General features: G+C 50.8%; 1 protein-coding gene across 4 annotated transcripts in view; it reads left to right on the plus strand.

Moving 5' to 3' along the window:
- The window catches only part of PIP5K1A (phosphatidylinositol-4-phosphate 5-kinase type 1 alpha), a 99,460-nt gene that overhangs the window by 66,949 nt on the left and 10,956 nt on the right, over positions 1–21,555 (plus strand). For 2 of the 4 annotated variants that reach the window (XM_048510738.1, XM_048510748.1), the window contains exons 8-14: positions 1,652–1,857; positions 2,652–2,735; positions 6,212–6,260; positions 7,780–7,864; positions 12,054–12,191; positions 14,458–14,587; positions 19,209–19,286. In XM_048510738.1, the coding sequence (XP_048366695.1) occupies positions 1,652–1,857; positions 2,652–2,735; positions 6,212–6,260; positions 7,780–7,864; positions 12,054–12,191; positions 14,458–14,587; positions 19,209–19,286 (770 nt within the window). The remainder of the gene's footprint in view (positions 1–1,651; positions 1,858–2,651; positions 2,736–6,211; positions 6,261–7,779; positions 7,865–12,053; positions 12,192–14,457; positions 14,588–19,208; positions 19,287–21,555) is intronic. The other 2 variants (XM_048510757.1, XM_048510766.1) reach the window with 1 other exon arrangement.

Below are 21,555 nucleotides of genomic sequence, written 5' to 3' on the forward strand. Positions count from 1 at the left end.
CTCAAAGGGGCTGACAATCTCCTTGCCCTTCCCCCCTCACAACAATCACCCTGTGAGGTAGGTGGGGCTGAGAGAGCTCCGAGAAGCTGTGACTAGCCCAAGGTCACCCAGCTGGCGTGTGTGGGAGTGCCCAAGCTACTCTGAATTCCCCAGATAAGCCTCCACAGCTCAGGCGGCAGAGCGGGGAATCAAACCCGGTTCCTCCAGATTAGATACATGAGCTCTTAACCTCCTACGCCACTGCTGCTCCTTAGTCACATGGGGGGGAGGTGGAAAATCACCCCCACACCCCTCCTCCTCTCCCCTGGGCCCATACACTGATTTCAGGACCTGGTGCAAAAAACCCGCTGTTTGATCATGATGGGGGAAGGTGTGTGGAAAACTCAGATTTTGCACCAGGCTACATTTTCCCTAGGTGTGCCTCTGCTGCTCCCTTTGACTTTTACTAGCATTATTGTCTTTTCCAGTGACTCTTGTATTCTCTTCTCTCCAAACTACAATGACAGCCCCAGCTTAGTCAATTTAGCCCAGGGGTCTGCAACCTGCAATTGGCCATGGTGGCAGGAGCTGATGGGAATTGTAGTCCATGAACATCTGGAGAGCCGCAGGTTGCAGACCCGTTGCAGACCCGTTTTAGCCTCTAGGGCAGTGGTGGCGAACCTATGGCACGGGTGCCGGAGATGGCACTCAGAGGCCTCTCTGTGGGCACTCGCGCACAGAGTTCATCATGTGGGAGGGGGGTGGAAAATCACCCCCCCACACACACACACATCTAGGCTGGCCTGGGCATGATCCTTTATCTGGGAGTAAGCTCAGTTGTTGGCAATGGGGCTTGCTTCTGAGTAAACCCTCCTAGGATCGTGATTCAACCATTTGAAGCGTTGCACGGTTGCTTCACGAAGCTTACTCCTGAGTAACGCGTGCCTCGGAGCCAACCATTTTTTTCTAAACTAAAACCTCAGTATTCAGGAAAAATTGCCGTGTTGGGACTTTGTGATAAATAAGTGGGTTTTGGGTTGTAATTTGGGCACTTGGTCTCGAAAAGGTTCGCCATCCCTGCTCTAGGGATAGTTCAGGCTTGATTTGATCTAGCTTTGTAAAAGGCCTCATGATTTTCTGACTGAAAATATCCCAAACTAGTCTACTTTGGTTCATCCACAGGTGTCAAACTCGCGGCCCTCCAGATGTTCATGGACTACAGTTCCCAACATCCCCTACCAGCATCATGCTGGGAACTGTAGTCCATAACATCTGGAGGGGCGCGAGTTTGACACCTGTGGATGAACCAAAGTAGACTAGATTGGGACATTTTCAGTCAGACTAATGTATTACTAATGTATTACTTTACCAGTTAAAAAAGACTAATGTATTACTTTACCAGTTTTAAAAAACCCAAATTATGTGTGCTTACAAAGCAGTCTAGCTGCCCTAAATGCTTCAAGGTTAGGGTGTGATGCAAACTAAATGTACATCAAGCTTTGGTTGGGAAAAGTGGGAAAGCCCTTGGGATGGGGCAGGTTTGAAAAACAAAATTATCCGTACGGGTTTTTATCTAGGAACGCTTGATGCAATCTCAGTTCATTCCTTTCTTTCTTTTTTTCTTTTCGCCTGACTTTGGCATGCCTCGGCTTCACTGTGACTCCCCACTCAGGTTTTGCAGAGTTTCAAAATTATGGATTACAGTTTACTCGTGGCCGTCCACAATCTTGACCTAGCTCAGCGGGAGCGGGCGGTCGTGGACGGGTCCTCCCACATCGACTTGCGGCGGCCCACGGCCCAAAAGGCTCTCTATTCCACTGCCATGGAGTCCATCCAGGGGGAGGCGCGAAGAGGCGGCACCGTGGAGACCGACGACCAGTAAGTCCGTAGGGGCGCTTGAGTTGAGGGCGCGGGGAGGGGTGAATGATACTGCGAGGGTAGCCAAATCTTGAGAGGGTTGGCAGGAAGGGATGAGGTGGCTTGGGTCTCTTGGCCCTTTCTGATAGGCCCAGGGGAATGGCAATCGCCACTCTGGGCTAAGGAAGAAGACGATTTTGGATTTATATTCCCCCTTTCTCTCCTGTAAGGAGATTCAAAGGGGCTTACAAACTCCTTTCCCTTCTCCCCCCTCCCCCAACAGACACCTTGTGAGGTGGGTTTGAGCTGAGAGAGCTCCGGGGAACTGTGACTTGCCCAAGGTCACTTAGCTGGCATGTGTTGGAGTGCACAAACTGATCTGGTTCACCAGATAAGCCTCCACAGCTCAGGTGGCAGAGCAGGGAATCAAACCCTGTTCTCCAGATTGGAGTGCACCTGCCCTTAACCACTACGCCACTCTGAGAGATTGGCCCAGGAGATCCTGGGGGAGTTTTTCCTCCTTTTGGACATAGGCCAAGGGAGACTGGTGCGTGTGGGGGGTGGGAAGAAGTTGAGATATTGCAACCAGCCCGCCCGCAGGGCTCTTTGTGACACCATTTTCTAAAAGCGTGTCATGGCTCCCAGCTTGGCTGTTGTTCCCCGACACATTTTGCCACTCATTCCAGCAGCCGGCCGACCCAATTGCCAGCCCTCATCTCACGTGCGGCCGGTCCCTAGTGAATGGCAAACACTCCAGGGCTTGGGCGGGCGCCTGTGATCTCACGTGTTCTCGTCTGTCGCTTTCTTCCTTCCAGAATGGGAGGCATCCCTTCTCGGAATTCCAGGGGAGAGAGACTGCTCTTGTACATTGGAATCATAGACGTGTTGCAATCATACAGGTAAGCCTCCAGCTGGTTGCAGGTGTGGGAGCCACGTGGCTCTTGGCCAGACATTCAGCCCAAATGTATATCCCGCCCCACCGTTGTCACCTTGCAGCTGACGTAGGGCAACACCGTGGCGTTTTCCAGTCAAGAGACTCTCTGAGAGGGTTTTCCATGGCCTCCTTCTGTAGATCAACCCTGGGCTTCCTTGGTGGTCTCCCATCCAAGAACTCAGCCCTACGGGGATAGGGCGGGATATAAATTTGATAAAATAAAATAGTGTGTTGTGGGTTTTCCAGGTTGTATGGCCTTGTTCCAGAAGCATTTTCTCCTGATGTTTCGCCTGCATCTGTGGCTGGCATCTTCAGAGGATCTGATAGTGGGAAAGCAAGTGGAGTATATATAGTCTTCTGTCTCCCGTTGGTCCTTTCCCAAGAAAAGCGCCTTGGTTTTTGGCTGTTTTTTAAACAAAAGCCCCTTGAGACTGGCCCGACTGTGTGGATTGTCCTAATAAACCCCCTTTTAAGCAGCCCGCCATAGAATCATAGAGTTGGAAGAGACCCCAAGAGCCATCAAGTCCAACCCCCTGCCATGCAGGAACACACAATCAAAGGACACCCGACCTATGATCATCCAGCCTCTGTTTAAAAACTCCAAAGAAGGAGACCTGCATCACACTTTGAGGGAGTAAATTCCACTGTCGAATAGCCCTGACGGTCAGGAAGTTCTTCCTAATGTTTAGGTGGAATTTCTTTTCCTGCACCATGAACCCATTACTCCGTGTCCTAGTCCCTGAGGCAGCAGAAAACAAGGTTGCTCCCTCTTCGACATGACATCCCTTCCAATATTTAAACAGCTATCATGTCCCCCCCTTAACCTTTGCTTCTCCAGACTAAACATCCCCAGTTCTCTAAGCTTCTCTTGGTAGGGCATAGATTTCAGACCTTTTACCATTCTGGTTGCCCTCCTCTGGACCCGTTCCAGCTTGTCAATAACCTCCTTGAATTTCAGTGCCCAGAACTGAACACAGCACTCTAGGTGAGGTCTGACCAGTGCACAGTAGAGAGGTACAATTACTTCCCTCGATGTAGACACTAGGCCAGTGATGACGAACCTTTTTGAGACCGAGTGCCCAAACTGCAACCCAAAACCCACCTATTTATCGCAAAGTGCCAACACGGCAATTTAACCTGAATACTGAGGTTTTAGTTTCGAAAAAACGGTTGGCTCTGAGGCATGTGTTACTCGGGAGTAAGCTTGGTGGTAGTTGGTGGCTTTGCTTTGAAGCAACCATGCAACTCTTCCAATGGGTGAATCACAACCCTAGGAGGGTTTACTCAGAAGCAAGCCCCATTGCCAGCAACCAAGCGTACTCCCAGGTAAAGGATCGCGCGTTAGTTCTTCGCATGAAAATCAATGGGGTTTAACAGCGCTTAAGAGGATTACCTACACTGCTTTCCCAAAACTAGGTCTTAGGTTTAATGCTAATAATTGAGCCCAGTGGCCCAGGCCAGCCTAGATGTGTGCGTGGGGAAATCACCCCCCCCCCCCAATGATGAACTCTGTGCGTGCCCACAGAGAGGGCTCTGAGTGCCACCTCTGGCACCCGTGCCATATGTTCGCCATCCCTTCACTAGGCTCTTATTGATGCATCCCAGAATGGCATTGGCTTTCTTCACCGTTCGCATGTGCTCTGTGGTGAGGACAGAGGAGGCGAGGCTGCCCTTCACACAGGAAGTCATTAAAGCTGACGCAGCAGCCAGGGAGGGCGGGCCCTCGCGGAACAGGTTTTTGCACGAGGCCAGGCTTCGGCAGGGCCCAGGGAGACGGGCCGGAAATGATGGGGGAGAGGAGGGCGGGAGGCAGGCAGCGGCTTGCAAGCGCCCGGCGTTTCTGGTGACGAGGGCTGCTGGCGAGAGGTTTCTGTGGCGCCGGCAATGCTAACCACACGCTTCGGAGCTCTGATTAATTTGCTTCAAAGTCGTTGGGCGTTTTTTCGTAGGTGCACGTTGGATAATTGCCCTGGAAAATGTACCGAGGGGAAATTTTATTTGTGCTGGGGGAAGGAAAACAGAGGCGATTTTTTTTTAAAGCGCCTTGCTGTTTTAAAACCGTGTTTAGAACAAGTGCGCCGCTCAAATTAGAGCTGATAAGATGGTCTTCTGGCCAGTCACTAACCTATCTCACAGGGTTGTTGTGAGGATGAAACACAGAGAAGATGCAAGCCACTTTGGGTGCCCATTGGGTGGGGGGTGAAGGTGGGGTGTAGATGAAGTAAAATAAAAGAAGAAGAGGAGGAGTTTGGATTTATATCCCCCCCTTTCTCTCTTGCAGGAGACTCAAAGGGGCTTACAATCTCCTTGCCCTTCCCCCCTCACAACAAACACCCTGTGAGGTAGGTGGGGCTGAGAGAGCTCCAAGGAGCTGTGACTAGCCCAAGGTCACCCAGCTGGCGTGTGTGGGAGTGTACAGGCTAATCTGAATTCCCCAGATAAGCCTCCACAGCTCAGGCGGCAGAGTGGAGAATCAAACCCGGTTCCTCCAGATTAGATACACGAGCTCTTAACCCCCTACGCCACTGCTGCTCCTACATAGGGTGTGCGTGGTGTAGTGGTTTAGAGCAGGGGGGCTCTAATCAGGAGGAACCAGGTTTGATTCCCCGCTCCTCCACATGAGGCCAGCTGGGTGACCTTGGGCCAGTCACAGCTCTCTCTGAACTCTCAGCCCTGCGACTTCATCTAGCACAGCGGTCTGCAACCTGCAGCTCTCCAGATGTCCATGGACTACAAATCCCATCAGCTCCTGCCAGCATGGCCAAGTGGCAGGGCTGATGGGAATTGTAGTCCGTGAACATCTGGAGAGCCGCAGGTTGCAGTCCTCTGGTTCTTGGAGACCCAGATTCACATTCCACCATGAAAGCTTGCTGGGAAGGCACTGCCTCAGAGGGTGGTGGAGTCTCCTTCTTTGGAGGTTTTTAAAGAGAGGCTGGATGGCCATCTGTCAGCAGTGCTTTGATTGTGTGTTCCTGCATGCATGGATTGGGCTTGATGGCCCCTGGGGTTTCTTCCAACTCTATGATTCTATGATACCTTGGCCCGGAAGCCGTTCTTTGTCTTCGTCTAAACCACATCACAGGGGTGTTGCCAGTTGTGTGTTTACTTAGCCCCACACAAGAGAAAAAATGGCATTTAAATAGCTAAGTAAATGAAGCAGCAGCAGATGGATCCTCATGGCCTTTTCACTTGGCAGCTTGGAGCAGACAAGACTCTTCTTGGTGGAGCCTCGAAAGTCCTTCTGAAATGAAGCTTACAGTTCAGGGGTCAGGTTGCTTGTCAAGATCGACAGCGGAAGGGGACACAGACGTGATTTCCCCGGGGGGGTAGGGGGAGAGATATTTCCATTAAAGTGCATTTTCACTGCTTGCCCTCCCCAAAGCACTCCTTTTTTTAAAAAAAATTCCACGTGACACCCTCTTCTCCAATCTTCATTTTCAGGTTCATGAAGAAGCTGGAACACTCCTGGAAGGCGCTCGTTCACGACGGGGTGAGCCACCAAAACTCCCTGCCTCTCGTTTTCCTTATCTTTAAAAGCTCAGGAATGCTCTGGCAGGGCACCCCTCCACCCACCCCCACCCCCAGTACCTTTGCATCATGGCTTCTGCACTCCTTTGGCATTATGTGTATGTTTAAGACAGAGGCGGAGCTACAAGGGGTCCAGGGGGTGCGCATTGCACCAGTGGCGGAGCGCGAAGGGGGAGGGGGGGTGCATGGCGCCCCCCAGCCCCTTCCCCCTTTCCTTGCGCATCCCTCTTTGCAGCCCTCTGACGGTGACTTCCCCGCGGAGCATCAGCACCGCCCCCCTTTTCACTTTTGGCTATTTTACTTTGTTCTTTCTGATACTTTTTGCGCCGAAAAAAAGCGGTTTATTTACAAACAGGCTAAAAACCGCCTGAGGAACTTCAGAAATCTTCGCTGCGGGCATCTCGTAGCTCTCAAGGTCTCCTTTGGGAAGGTTAGGTTTGTCAGGCAGTTTCTTCCCCCCTGAACTGCGGAAGAGGTCGCTTTTTTCAGCCCCCGTACGGTGGAAACAGGAAAGCGCGAAACGCAGGTAAGTGCGGGAAGGGGGGGGGGCAGGTGTGCCGGGGGGGGGGGGGGTGTGGCAGCCGGAGGGGGGGCTATGGGGGGGGCGGAAAATGACACACAGTAATCTCGGCGAAGCCGGCCCAGCTACGCCTCTGCAGGGATGTAAAACTACTAATCAAATCATTTACTGTCATCTTTACGGTGCTGGCCCCCCTCTGGTGGAACAGACGCCCTAAGGCAGTGGGTAAGGCGGTTCTTTATATCTCCCGATGGCTATGGATCAACCCTTACCATCAGCCCTGCCAAATTGGCCAGTGCTGGTAGGGGCAACGGGCATTGTAGTCCACAACATCTGGAGTGCCAAAGGTTCTCCACCACGGCCCTAAGGAGACCAGGGTCCTGCGAGACTTGTCAAGTTTCCGCAGGGCCTGCAAAACAGACCTGTTCCGCTGGGCACTTTGCCAGCCGGCCTGAATGTGATTGCATCGTCCCGGCCTCCGGTAGGTTTGGGTGCGGGGGGAGGGTTTTTATCACCATCTGAGTTTTAATCCTGAGTGTAATTCTGGTTTTATTAGAATTGTTGTATTGTTGTTGGTTTTAATATCATATTATTAATTGTTATTGTGTACTTATTATGTTTTACACTGCCCTGCGCCCTCTGGGCAGCTAATAAATCTAAAGTATAAATAAATAATCCGGAGAATCGGGTTTGATTTCCCGCTCTGCTACTTGAGCTGTGTAGGCTTATCTGGTGAACTAAATTAGCTTGTGCACTCAAACGCAGCTGGGTAACCTTGGGCTAGTCACAGTCCTTTGGAGCTCTCTCAGCCTCACCCACCTCACAGGGTGTTTGTTGTGGGGGGTGGGGGAGAAAGGGAAAGGAGATTGTAAGCTCCTTTGAGTCTACGGGAGAGGAAGCGGGGGGGAATATAAATCCAAACTCTTCTCCTTCTTGATAGGCTCTGTGCTTTTCGTTGCAGGATACAGTATCAGTTCACAGGCCCAGCTTCTACGCAGAACGGTTCCAGCGGTTCATGTGTAACATGGTGTTCAAGAAAATTCCTTGTAAGTTATGTTTTTGAGTGGGCTGTGTGAATTTAGCCTTTTGTGTCTGTGCAGGGAGAGTTATAACAGGTGCTCCTAGACCAGTGATGGCAAACCTTTTCAAGACCGAGTGCCCAAATTGCAATTCAAAACCCACTTATTTATCGCAAAGTGCCAACACAGCAATGTAACCCAAATACTGAGATTTTAGTTTAGAAAAAACAGTTGGCTTCAAGGCGTGCATTACTCGGGAGTAAACTTGGTGGTAGTTGGTGGCTTTGCTTTGAAGCAACCGTGCAACTCTTCCAATGGGTGAATCACGACCCTAGGAGGGTTTACTCAGAAGCCATTGCCAGCAACCGAGCTTACTTCCAGGTAAAGGATTGCACTTTAGTTCAGTGGGGTTTAACAGCGCTTAACAGGGTTACCTACACTGCTTCCACAAAACTAGGTCTTAGGTTTAATGCTAATATTCAAGCCCAGAGACCCAGGCCAGCCTAGATGTGTGTGTGTGTGGGGGGGGGGGGGCTCTATTTGCACATGCCCGCAGAGAAGGCTCTGAGTGCCACCTCTGGCACCCGTGCCATAGGTTTGCCACCACTGTTTGAGACGACCTCTCCCACCCCATACAGGCCCTCCATGGGCCCAGGTGAAAGCCTTAGTCCCAAAGCTGGCAGTGTGTAAGTAGGCTCAAAGGCACTTGCCTTTACAACTCCTTTGTTTCCTGGATGCTTGTAGAGGGTGCTGAGAAATGGCCAGCAGTTCTGCAGGGGGTAGAGTACACAGGAAGTTCTTGGGTTCCATCCAGTTCAAGGTGCTTGGCCCACACGCCTGGACAGCACCCAAAAAGCTTCTGCCAGTTTTGGTAGGCCAGGCTCTGGCCTGAACTGATCATTAACTTTGGGGGTCGGAACCCAACAGGACTCGGCCTCATCCTGAACACCTTTGGAAGGTTTTTTCAAGAGACCTGGAGTGCCACGAGCCATCAGAGTGGGTAGAACCGGAGGCCAGCGTACTAGCTCTTTTTGTAGCTGGACAAAACTGGACTGAAAAGATTTATGGAATGAATAGAATCATAGAGTTAGAAGAGACCACAAGGGCCGTCAAGACCAACCCCCGCAAAGCAGGAAAATCAAAACACTCCCGACTCAGAAATCAAAACAATCCCGACATATGTTCATCCAGCCTCTATTTAAAGACCTCCAAAGAAGGAGACTCCACAACGTTTGTTATCTCCAGATTTATAACGTACGAACAATTTTTTTAAACAACTATACAAAATAACAAAATAAGAAAAAAAGAACATGGTAGAAAGGGATCTTACTGTTACAAAGGAACTAACAGTATAAGAGAGCCTTACAAACCATTATTTATGACCTGTATTATTATTATCATCATCATCAAGAGGAGGTGAGGAAAATTCCTGCACCTGAACCAAGCTTCTTAGGAGGCGAATCCGAGGAACTAACAAAGATAGTGGTAGACAAGGAAGAAGTTCTGGCAGCCATTGATAAACTAAATGTTACCAAATCCCCTGGCCCAGATTGCATTCACCCAAGAGTTCTTAAAGAGCTCAAGCATGAAATTGCTGATCTTCTCACTTTAATATGCAACTTATCCTTGAAATCAGGCTCCATCCCTGAAGACTGGAAGATGGCCAATGTCACACCAATCTTTAAGAAAGGATCTAGGGGGGACCCGGGAAATTACAGGCCAGTCAGTTTGACATCTGTTCCTGGTAAATTAGTAGAATCTGTCATTAAAGATAAAATTATAAAACATGTAGAAAAGCAAGACCTGCTGAGAAAGAGTCAGCATGGCTTTTGCAGAGGCAAATCCTGTCTTACAAACTTACTAGAGTTCTTTGAGGATGTAAACAGGCATGTGGATAAGGGGGGAACCAGTGGACATTGTCTACTTGGATTTCCAAAAGGCTTTTGACAAAGTTCCTCACCAGAGACTATTGAGAAAACTCAGCAATGAAGGAATAAGAGGGGAAGTCCTCCTATGGATTAAAAACTGGTTGAGAAACAGGAAGCAAAGAGTGGGTGTAAATGGGAAATTCTCACAATGGAGAGATGTAGGGAGTGGTGTCCCCCAAGGATCCGTATTGGGACCAGTGCTCTTTAACCTATTCATAAATGACCTGGAAGTAGGGGTGGGTAGCGTGGTGGCCAAGTTTGCAGATGATACCAAATTATGTAGGGTGGTGAGAACCACAAAGGATTGCGAGGAGCTCCAAGCGGACCTTGATAAATTAGGTGAGTGGGCTAAGAAATGGCAAATGCAGTTCAATGTAGCAAAATGCAAAGTGATGCACATAGGGGCAAAAAATCCAAACTTCACATACATGCTACAGGGGTCAGTGCTATCAGTCACAGACCAGGAAAGGGATTTGGGCGTCTTAGTTGATAGTTCCATGGGAATGTCAACTCAATGTATGGCAGCTGTGAAAAAGGCAAACTCTATGCTGGGGATAATTAGGAAAGGAATTGAGAATAAAACTGCAAAGATTGTCATGCCCTTATATAAAGCTGTGGTGCGACCGCACTTGGAGTACTGTGTTCAGTTCTGGTCGCCACATCTCAAAAAGGATATTGAAGAGATAGAAAAAGTGCAGAGAAGGGCGACGAGGATGATTGAGGGACTGCAGCACCTTCCTTATGAGGAAAGGCTGCAGCGTTTGGGACTCTTTAGTTTGGAGAGGAGACGTCTGAGGGGGGATATGATTGAAGTCTATAAAATTATGCATGGGGTAGAAAATGTTGACAGAGAGAAATTTTTCTCTCTTTCTCACAATACTAGAACCAGGGGGCATTCATTGAAAATGCTGGGGGGAAGAATTAGAACTAATAAAAGGAAACACTTCTTCACGCAACGTGTGATTGGTGTTTGGAATATGCTGCCACAGGAGGTGGTGATGGCCACTAACCTGGATAGCTTTAAAAGGGGCTTGGACAGATTTATGGAGGAGAAGTCGATTTATGGCTACCAATCTTGATCCTCTTTGATCTGAGATTGCAAATGCCTTAACAGTCCAGGTGCTCGGGAGCAACAGCCACAGAAGGCCATTGCTTTCACATCCTACATGTGAACTCCCAAAGGCACCTGGTGGGCCACTGCGAGTAGCAGAGAGCTGGACTAGATGGACTCTGGTCTGATCCAGCTGGCTTGTTCTTATGTTCTTATGTTCTTATCATCATCATCATCATCATCATCATCATCATCATCATCATCATCATCATCATCATCATCATCATTATTATTATTATTATTATTATTATTATTATTATTATTTTATTTTATTTAATATACCGCCCCATCCCCGGAGGGCTCTGGGCGGTGTACAACATAAAAAACCGTGTATAAAATCATCATAATCAGACTTCTATAAATATAATAAAAACAGCAGTTGTATCCTAAGATGGCATCCCACCTAAACCTAATCCTCCTAGAACAGAGGTCTGCAACCTGCGGCTCTCCAGATGTTCATAGACTACAATTCCCATCAGCCCCTGCCAGCATGGCCAATTGGCCATGCTGGCAGGGGCCGATGGGATTTGTTGTCCATGAACATCTGGAGAGCCGCAGGTTGCAGACCCCTGTTCTAGAAGGAGGAGGGAGAGGTAATGGGTCCTGATGGTATTAGGACCTGTAGGTCTCAATAATGGGTCCCGATGATATTGGGGACCCATGACTGGGGGGTGGGGGTGGGGCACAACTCAGCGGCTGGTTGCTCCAAAGGCCCGGCGGAACAACTGAGTCTTACAGGCCCTGCGGAAATCACCAAGGTCCCGCAGGGCCCGGACAGCTGGAGGGAGAGCCTTCCACCAGGCAGGGGCCAGCGCCGTAAAGGCCCTGGCCCGAGTGGAGGCCAGCCGCATCATTGAGGGACCAGGGATCTCCAGTAAGTTGGCCTCTGCCGAACGCATAATGTATAATAATGTATAATAATCTTCTCATCAACCTTATATTTTAGCAGCAAATCTATTAACGATTTATCCTATTCTTACCACAACGAATTCATTCCACACTTACGCAATCTATTATAAATTTATCCATTTGCTGTTTGCTACCTTTTATTTTTTAATTACTCGGTTATGTTCTTAGTCTACCTGATTAGTTTTACGTTATTAGTCTGCTGTCCGAAGTCTTGTGACTCATTTCTGGGCGCATGAAGACATCCCTGTGTGCTTTTTTCTCTTCGAAGTAAAACCGTCCCCTTCGAAAAAGAGCCGGTCTGGCGTTGCGGCACCTCGGCGGTCGGGCCCGAGTGGAGCGCCTTCCCAGATGCAAGCAATATGTGAAACGAAGGTGCAGGTCACGACAGAAGCCGAGGTGGAGCCAGGTTAGTTATTCCTCTACAGCAGGCTGACCAGACGTCCCACTTTTGGCGGGACAGTCCCGCCTTCAAACACTTTGGCCTGCGTCCCGCGGGTGATTTCAATTGTCCCGATTTTTGGGAGGCTGCCGCACTGCCTTCTTGGGCGCAAGGCAGTGCGGCGGCCTCCCAAAAATCAGGACAATTGAAATAACCCGCGGGACAAATTGTCCGCGGGGGGAGCAGCCCGGGAGCTGAAGGCGCCTCTGTCCATTGGGGGGGGGGGCTTTGCCATTCGCGCATGCGCGCGCGGCCGCAGGAGCACGGCCTTCTGGGGCTTGCCGTTTCCCGCCCTGTGACAGGCGTGTGTGCGTGCGGCCGCTTACCCCCCCCCCTCGTCCCGGTTCACAAAGGTGACCATCTGGTCACCTTACTCTCCAGCAGTGTTTCCCAATTGGTGGACTGTGACCCAGCACCGAGTCACGAAAGCAAAATGGTGGGTCCCCTAACGTCCGGGGCTGGGGCCAACCACCCCACCCCTGTCCTTGCTCGGAGGGCACCCTGCACTTGGAGTCGGACCAGCCAGGAGGATACAGCAGCTTTGTGGCTCCTTCCTGGCCAGCTGACCACCCAGAAATGGGCCAGGGACGGAGCCACAGCTCGTGGCAGACACTGGTACCGCGAGGGAGGTGGGGGTGGAAGCAGCCCCCCAGGGAGCCTCCCTGACGACGACTCGTGCAGATGAGGCCCGGGGCTGGGCTTACCCCTGCCAAGCCAGCACGGCCAGAGGCATAGCTGGGTGACATTCACATTGGTTTTATTTTACTAATCACTAGGCCATAAACATGTTAGTGGGTCATGGAAGAGAGGTATTAAAATAAGTGGGACTTGGGGGGGGAAGTTTGGGAAATGCTGCTGTACAGGACAAAGAATAAACCATCCATGATGCACTAGGAGCAGCAGTGGTGTAGGAGGTTAAGAGCTCGTGTATCTAATCTGGAGGAACCGGGTTTGATTCCCAGCTCTGCCCCTTGAGCTGTGGAGGCTTATCTGGGGAATTCAGATTAGCCTGTACACTCCCACACACGCCAGCTGGGTGACCTTGGGCTAGTCACAGCTCCTTGGAGCTCTCTCAGCCCCACCTACCTCACAGGGTGTTTGTTGTGAGGGGGGAAGGGCAAGGAGATTGTAAGCCCCTTTGAGTCTCCTGCAGGAGAGAAAGGGGGGGATAGAAATCCAAACTCTTCTTCTTCTTCTAGTTGCAGCCTGACATCATTGCCAGCATTTCTGCCATGGGCGGGAGGGAGATGTTTAAACGATCCTGTTCATAAAATGTTCCCCTTTCCCTCCACACACAGAGTTCACCTCTTGGGGAGAAGGCTCTCGTACAGCTTTGGGTTTGGGGGTGCAGCACATATACCTACAGCGCCTCTCTTTTTCCATGAGAAAGGGGTAGTATTTAAGAACAGGTGGACTCTAATTTGGAGAACCAGGTTTGATTTCCCCACTCCTCCACCTGAGTGTCAGAGGCTTATCTGGTGAACCAGATGCGTTTCCACACTCCTGCAGTCCTGTTGGGTGACCGTGAGCTAGTCACAGTTCTCTCAGCCTCACCTGCCTCCCAAGGTGTCTGTTGTGGGGAGAGGAAGGGAAAGGAACTTGTAAGCCACCTTGAGTCACCTTATGGTTGAGAAAAGCAGGGTATAAATCCACACTCCTCTTTGTCTTCCCGCTAGCTTTTGATTTCATGCTGGTGTCTTATTGTGGTGCTAAAACCCAGGGGGAGGGGGGAACCAAACAAGGGAGATGCAGAGTGTTGTGTGTAGCCACTGCTGCCTTGGCAGAGCAGGGTCACTCTTGGCAGGAGTTCACATGTGAAGAAGGAGGAGGAGGAGGAGTTTGGATATATGCCCCCCCTTTCTCTCCTGTAAGGAGACTCAAGGTGGCTTACAAGCTCCTTTCTCTTCCTCTCCCCACAACAGACTCCCCACAACAGACATCCAGTCCAACCCCCTGCCATGCAGGAACACACAATCAAAGCACTCCTGACAGATGGCCACCCAGCCTCTCTTTAAAAACCTCCAAAGAAAGAGACTCCACCACACTCCGATATAGTGCATTTCACTGTCGAACAGGCCTGACAGTCAGAAAGTTTTTTCCTGATGTTTAGGTGGAATTTCTTTTCCTTCACCTTGAACCCATGACTCCTGGTCCTGGTCTCTGGAGCAGCAGAAAACAACCTTGCTCCCTCACCCACATGTGACATCCCTTCAATCATGTCTTCCCTTTACAGGGTCCCAGCTGGGCCGCCCAGATCTTCTCCCTGAGACTCCTCCTGTAGATGAAGCTAACAGCGACTCTGCCGCCACCACACTGTCGACCTCTTCTTTGGGGAGCAGAGGCTATAATTCCCCTGCCAACAGGTAGGTCTCCACGGGGGCTTGCGATGCATGCGAGGGGCTGGGCTGCCTGCTGTCGGCCGAGGCCTGCCTCGAGTTCCGCTGCGCTTTCTGTGAGTTTTGCATTCCTGACTTAACACAAGTCTCTGGAAGTTCCAACTGTCCGAAAGCTTGTCGTGTGCCGAGGGCTGCAGCTTTTGAAGCCGCCGTGTGCTCTTCCGATGTAATTCAGGGAATACAGTGGAACCTCGGTTTTTGCCAGCAATCCATCCGGCGACGCTTGGCGGAAACCGAAACCGGCGAAAACCGAGGCTACACTGTTTGTGCCTGCGCTACGCAAATGGCGTGGCAGATTTACGCAAACAGCGTAAATTTACACAAACAGTGTAGGCGAAAGCCGAGGTGCCAGCAAAAACCGAAGGCAAAAAACAGCCAGGGGAGACCAGCGAAAACAGAAAACGGCGATATCTGAAGGCGGCGATAACCGAGGTTCCACTATATACTGAAGAAGGGACGCAGAGGCATGGCTGTGTACGTGTGCGTGTGTGTGTTCCTGTTGTCATCCTTCCGCCCAAATGCAAAATACGGCATCTGGAGAATCCTGATTTTTTTTTGGCTAAAATACGGTTCTGGCACCACTAGCTGTGGATGAGCTTGGATGTTTTAAGGACTAGATTTGCAGGACTTTGAGAGGTGAAGCTTCTACACCCTGAATAGCTTGCTCCCTTTTAGCTTCCAGAATCGGGATAGGTGATAGAAGTGGAGCACATTTGTGTAATTTGGTTGCTTTGGTTTTTCCATGCCGCAGGATCGGAACTTTTGTCTTCAACCTGGCTTGTGGGTGGTTAGTATAAAGAAAGATTGCTCTGGTTGTGGTGGGTTTCCCGGGCCGTGTGGCCGTGGTCTGGTAGATCTTGTTCTTAACATTTCGCCTGCATCTGTGTCCGGCATCTTCAGAGAGGTATCACAGAGAGAAGTGTGCTACGCACTGTGTCCAGTGAGAAGGGAATGTTTTTATATATACTCCACTAAAAACATTCCCTTCTCATTGGACACAGTGTGTAAAAGACTTCCCTCTGTGATACACCTCTGAAGATGCCAGCCACAGATCCTGATGCAGTCGAAACATTAGGAACAAGATCTACCACACCATGGCCACACAGCCCAGAAAGCCCACAACAACCAGTTGAATCTGGCTGTGAAAGCCTTCGACAATACAAAGATCACTCTGCGGGCGCAACAGAACAGCAATAAAACCATAAACTTGAATAGAAATGATTAAAAGTGCTGTATCCAATATCCCAAATATCAACAATGGTGACACTAATGCAATACATGGACAACATTAACAACGGGACTCCAAAATATGCACAAAAGACATAGTGTTTTTAATTATTTTTATTCAAGTTTATGGTTTTATTGCTGTTCTTTTGAGCCAGAGAGAGCCATTTTTGGCTCTTCTCTGTCTCTTCCCCATCCCCTCTAGGATTGATGAGAATCAGAACTTTGGGCGTCCTTTTTTCCCTTCCAGTCTTCGTGTTGGGGGACTCACATTTCGGTGAAGGGCAAGGAGGAAGAAAATGGCTCCACCTGCTCCTAGTCCCTCTTCCTGTAGAGATAGATGTATCGAGAACAGGTCTGTCTTCTAGCCATGGTGACTAAAGGAAACGTCCATATTCCATGTAAGAACATAAGAGCATAAGAACAAGCCAGCTGGATCAGACCAGAGTCCATCTAGTCCAGCACTCTGCTACTCGCAGTGGCCCACCAGGTGCCTTTGGGAGCTCATCTGCAGGAGGTGAAAGCAATGGCCTGCTGCTGCTGCTGCTGCTGCTGCTGCTGCTGCTGCTGCTGCTCCCGAGCACCTGGTCTGCTAAGGCATTTGCAATCTCAGATCAAAGAGGATCAAGATTGGTAGCCGTAGATCGACTTCTCCATAAATCTGTCCAGGCCCCTTTTAAAGCTATCCAGGTTAGTCCCCCTTAAGCCCAAATAACAAAAGGCGGCCTATTTTCGAAAGGGATGGAATGTCCGACAACAACCCCCCAGCCAATGGGTATGCAGGACTCATGACATTCCATCCTGTCCCCGCCCACCTTCTCCCAACCCAGGAGCCTTCCCCACCCAAAGAATATAGGCTGCTCTCCTGGAGGTAAGGGGGGGGGGTCACCTCCCTCCCTCCCTTACTTCTTGAGCCTATTTTATTTTAATTTAAAATGGGCCTTAGAGCTAGTAAATAAATAAGTATACAAAGGTGGTCAACCTCTACATCCCAGTGACGGGAAGCAACATCAAGGGAAGGCTTCTGTTTCTATGCCCTGTTGCGGGACCTCCAGGAGACCTCGTTTGCCACTATGAGACATGATGCGGGGGCCCTAGTCCAGTGATGGGGAACCTTTTCGAGGCCGAGTGCCCAAACTGCAACCCAAAACCCACATATTTATCACAAAGTGCCAACACAGCCATTTAACCTGAATACTGAGGTTTTGGTTTAGAAAAAACGGCTGGCTCCGAGGCGTGCGTTACTCGGGAGTCAGCTTGGTGGTAGTCGGTGGCTTTGCTTTGAAGTAACCGTGCAACTCTTCCAACGGGTGAATCACGACCCGAGGAGGGTTTACTCAGAAGCAAGCCCCACTGCCAGCAACCGAGCTTACTCCCAGGTAAAGGATCGCGCTTTAGTTCTTCGCATGAAAATCAGTGAGGTTTAACAGCGCTTAACAGAGTTACCTACACTGCTTCCCCAAAACACGGTCTTAGGTTTAATGCTAATAATTGAGCCCAGCAGCCCAGACCAGCCTAGATGTGTGGGGGGTGGGGGTGACTCTGTTTGTGCGTGCCCACAGAGAGCGCTCTGAGTCCCACCTCTGGCACCCGTGCCATAGATCTCGCCTCACCACTGCTCCTTAGTCTGGACTCCAGCAAGCCTCTCCTTCTGGACGCTCTACAGCTTGACGCTTGAAAACCTCCCTTAGAAACTAGCTGGAGGCTGTCGTCTGTTGGACAGAATTCTGAGCCCCAGGAACAGGTTGTGGGACCCAGCCTGGGCACATCTGAAGCCCTTGGTGTGGGGGAGCTAAGTCATGGGCCGGGGGGTTGGGCACAGGAGAGGGGCAAGTTCTTCTTCTTTTGCTAGGGACTGTGCTTAGCCTTGTAGCTGCCGCTGACACTTCAATTCTGTGGGTTGCTGCGGGGCCCCCAACAGCTGTAGTATCGCTGGTTTGACTAAAAGGACGGCATCGCCCCTGAAACCAGGACTCTTCCTTCGTCGCATCTCTCCGCGGAGGAGGAAGGCTCAGAATCTCTGCATGCGTCTGTTTCCAGCCCTGTTAATGCCTTGAAAGTGCATGGAGTCTTTGGCAAGAGCCTGTTTCTGGGCCGTGCATGGACGGGTTTCTCCCGTCAGGTCTTGCGGCTGGCAGAATCCGCCCCGCCTGTTGGCTGCCTCCCTCGTTCAGTCCTGGCTGAAGACGCACGAAGTGTTTTTGCCTCGCCTTTCCTACGCTCCTCACGGCAAACCCTTTTTCCCCTGAAACTAAATTTAATGACAAGAGTATAAGCGGAGCAGCCGATCGCTGTACGAGATTCTTTTCTCCGGGACGGATCCCACAGCTCCGTTGCACTGATCGCAACCCTGCCATTAGTAGGACAGATCCACTGGCCGGTCCCCAGGAGTGAATTCATTTGAATGAAGTCGTCTCCCGCTTTTTAAATAAATCTTTCCTTCTCTCAAGAGCCAGCATGGCGTGGTGGTTAAGAGCAGGTGCACTCTAATCTGGGGAACTGGGTTTGATTCCCCGCTCTGCCACTTGAGCTGTGGAGGATTGTCTGGTGAACCAGATTAGCCTGTGCACTCCAACACATGCCAGCTGGGTGACCTTGGGCCAGTCACAGTTCTTCAGAGCTCTCTCAGCCCCACCCACGTCACAGGGTGTTTGTTGTGAGGGGGGAAGGGCAAGGAGATTGTCAGCCCCTTTGAGTCTCCTTACAGGAGAGAAAGGGGAAGTATAAATCTAAACTCTTCTTCTTCCCACTACTTTTAAACCCTGCGTTTAAAAGAAGAACAGCATAGATTGAGGCTGCTTCTACCCTCTGCAAAACCCGAAATAAAATGAAAATCTGAAAAGATGCCTGAGGATGCTGGAAAAGATGCCTGAGGATGCCACGTCACCTGCTTCCCCTTTCCCAGAAGGAATGTTCAGGTGTTGCCTGATTACAATAAAGAAGGCATGGCCGGATGGAAGGGAAAGTTAACAGCTTCCCACTTTCAGGCAAGCAGCCGTGCTTCTTCCCGAAGGCTGCCACCTGAATCCCAAGCGGTTACAAAAACGTCTCTCCAGGATCAGAATCCCAAACGCATGGCTGTTTTCGCCGTCGCAACTTTTGCACTGAGCTTGCCAAATCGGGGAGGTCGGTTGCACAAGACCCGAGCCCTGAATTCCAGTGTGTAATTGTACTGTGCTAATTTGTGGCCGCTCCGGAGGCAGGGAAGTAAATCCCACAATCCTCTGTCCAAAAGAGGCAGGCCGAGGGCTTTCCTGGCCGACCGGTTCAGATCCAGGAGACGTTCTTGCTCCCTTCTTGTGTTATCTGCTCTCCCACAAGGGGTCGTCTTCTTCTTTCTTTCTAAAACCCCTTCTCTGCTTAGGTCGGTAGGCGCCAAAGTGCCCAAATCGGGTGCCTCAAAGGACGCGACTCCTCCAGTTGTTCTGGAGAGCTCCACTAGGTGAGGGTCCGGGGCCTTTCAGACCAGGGGGATGACCGGATTTAGCATCTCCTGTTGATAAATATACACAGTGGTGGGATCCAAAAATTTTAGGAACAGGTTCCCATGGTGGTGGGATTCAAACTGTGGTGTAGCGCCAATGGGGCTGGGTGGGGCACGACGGGGGTGTGGCCAGGTATTCCAGGGGTGGGGCATTCCTGGGCGGTGCTGTGGCAAGGACGCAGCCGCTGCGCCAGTCCTTGGGCGGGAAACGAATGCACGCAGGCGCAGGCTGCCATGCACGCCGGTGCACCTCCTGGTAGACCGCTTCAAGTTTTGCGCGCTACTGCTGAGAGGAGGGGCGTAACTAAGGCAAAAACCGCGTGGCAAAATCACCAATTAGTAACCCCCTCTCGGCACACACAAATAATTAGTAACCTACTCTCGGGAACCTGTGAGAACCGGCTGGATCCCACCTCTGGATGTGAGATTTCTGCAGATCTTTGGCATTTGGCCAGGGTCCCTCCTTGCCAACAACACAAGCTGGGCCTCTCTGAACTGCTTCCTTCCTGGCTCACACGCTTAAGCGTGTGATTCCGGCGCCTGTGTTCTGTTAGGCCGTGGTCTCCACCGTGGAGCCCCCCAAGTGTTTTTAGAAAATGGGTGGGGCCAGGTGGAGCTTTTTCTTGGCCAAGTTTCTTATTGGCCATTGTAGTTCTGATTGGCTGTGCAAGTTAAAATAACATTGTTCCAGTGACAGTGTGGTTTTTATTCTCCGTTGCTCTTCTTTCCCTGCATATTTTTAAAAAATTTCCCCTGTTCTTCCCAGCACTTGGGTTTTTCTCTGATGTTATTGAATGTTGTATTGTTAGGGTGTTGTGGGTTTTCTGGGTTGTATGGCCGTATTCCAGTAGCATTCTCTCCTGACGTTTCGCCTGCATCTGTGGCTGACAAATCCTCTGAAGATGCCAGCCAGAGATGGAGGCGAAATGTCAGGAGAGAACACGGTCACACAACCTGGGAAACTCACAACACCCTAGTGAAAGCCTAGTGAAAGACAATGTGTATTGTCGGTTTTAATTGTACATTTGTTTTGTTGTTCACCACTCTGCGCCTGCCTGACAGGGAGAGAGGTTTAGAAATCAAAACAAAAAAAATCTCATCTAACCATTCCCTCGTGTGGCTGGCTTCTTCTCCTGCATTAGCCGTTTTGTGGTTGCACCCACCGCCCTGTGTCGGAGCCCCCAAGCTGTCCACAGCCTTGAAGAGATTGGGGACCCCTGCTCTCAGGGAGGACTTTCAAGAACAAGAAGCTCTGAAAGCCACCACAGAGGGAGCCCCTTCTGAGAGCAGAGGGCTCTTCTTAAGCTGGGTCTGGCTGTGCTGCCTCAGCAACACGCAGTACTGAGGAGGCTCAGGGCTGGGCTGCTGGCAGTGCAGCAGAGAGTAAAGTTCAAGGTTACCAAGTCCAGGGGAGAGTCCAAAGAGAAGTCAATCAGGGCAGGAGTCAGTTGCCAGGAATACGTAACAGCAACCAGGAGAAGTCAGGAATCAAGGTCAGAAGCCGGTCCGTTGTCAATCAGCTCTGGAGACAGCAGTGGCGTGCAGACAAGGTCAGGTAGAATCCACTTTGCAGCTACGACTGCAGTTCCTGCCGAAGGCCTTTTATTCCCCAGAGCCAGTGTAGTGTAGTGGCTAAGAGCAGGTCTGGAGAACTGGGTTTGATTCCCTGCTCTGCCGCCTGAGCTGTGGATGCTTATCCAGTGAACTAGATTAGCTTGTGCACTCCAACACAGGCCGGCTGGGTGACCTTGGGCCAGTCACAGTTCTTGGGAGCTCTCTCAGCCCCATCCACCTCACAAGGTGTTTGTTGGGAGGGGGGGAGGAGTTTGTAAGCCCCTTTGAGGCTTCTTACAGGAGAGAAAGGGGGGATATTAATCCAGAATCTTTGTTTCTTCTCCTTCTACTTGCCTGGGGCTGCTCCTGCAAAGACTCTGGGTAATGCCCGGCCTGCAGCCTTGCTGAGCGGCGCCTCTCCTTTGAGGCTGCTCTCAATCTCTGCCTGCAAGGCTGACTTACCCCTGGAGACCCAGAGCTCACAGGGGTCTACAACTCACAGGAGTCTGCCACCTGCAACCAATTGGCCATGCTGGCAGGGGCTGATGAGATTTGTAGTCCATGAACTTCTGGAGAGCCGCAGGTTGCAGACCCCTGTGCAGCCCCACCTACCTCACAGGGTGTTTGTTGTGAGGGGGGAAGGGCAAGGAGATTGTAAGCCCCTTTGAGTCTC

This window comes from Sphaerodactylus townsendi, linkage group LG01 (assembly GCF_021028975.2).
Source record: "Sphaerodactylus townsendi isolate TG3544 linkage group LG01, MPM_Stown_v2.3, whole genome shotgun sequence".
In the NCBI taxonomy this organism is placed as follows: Eukaryota; Metazoa; Chordata; class Lepidosauria; order Squamata; family Sphaerodactylidae; genus Sphaerodactylus; species Sphaerodactylus townsendi.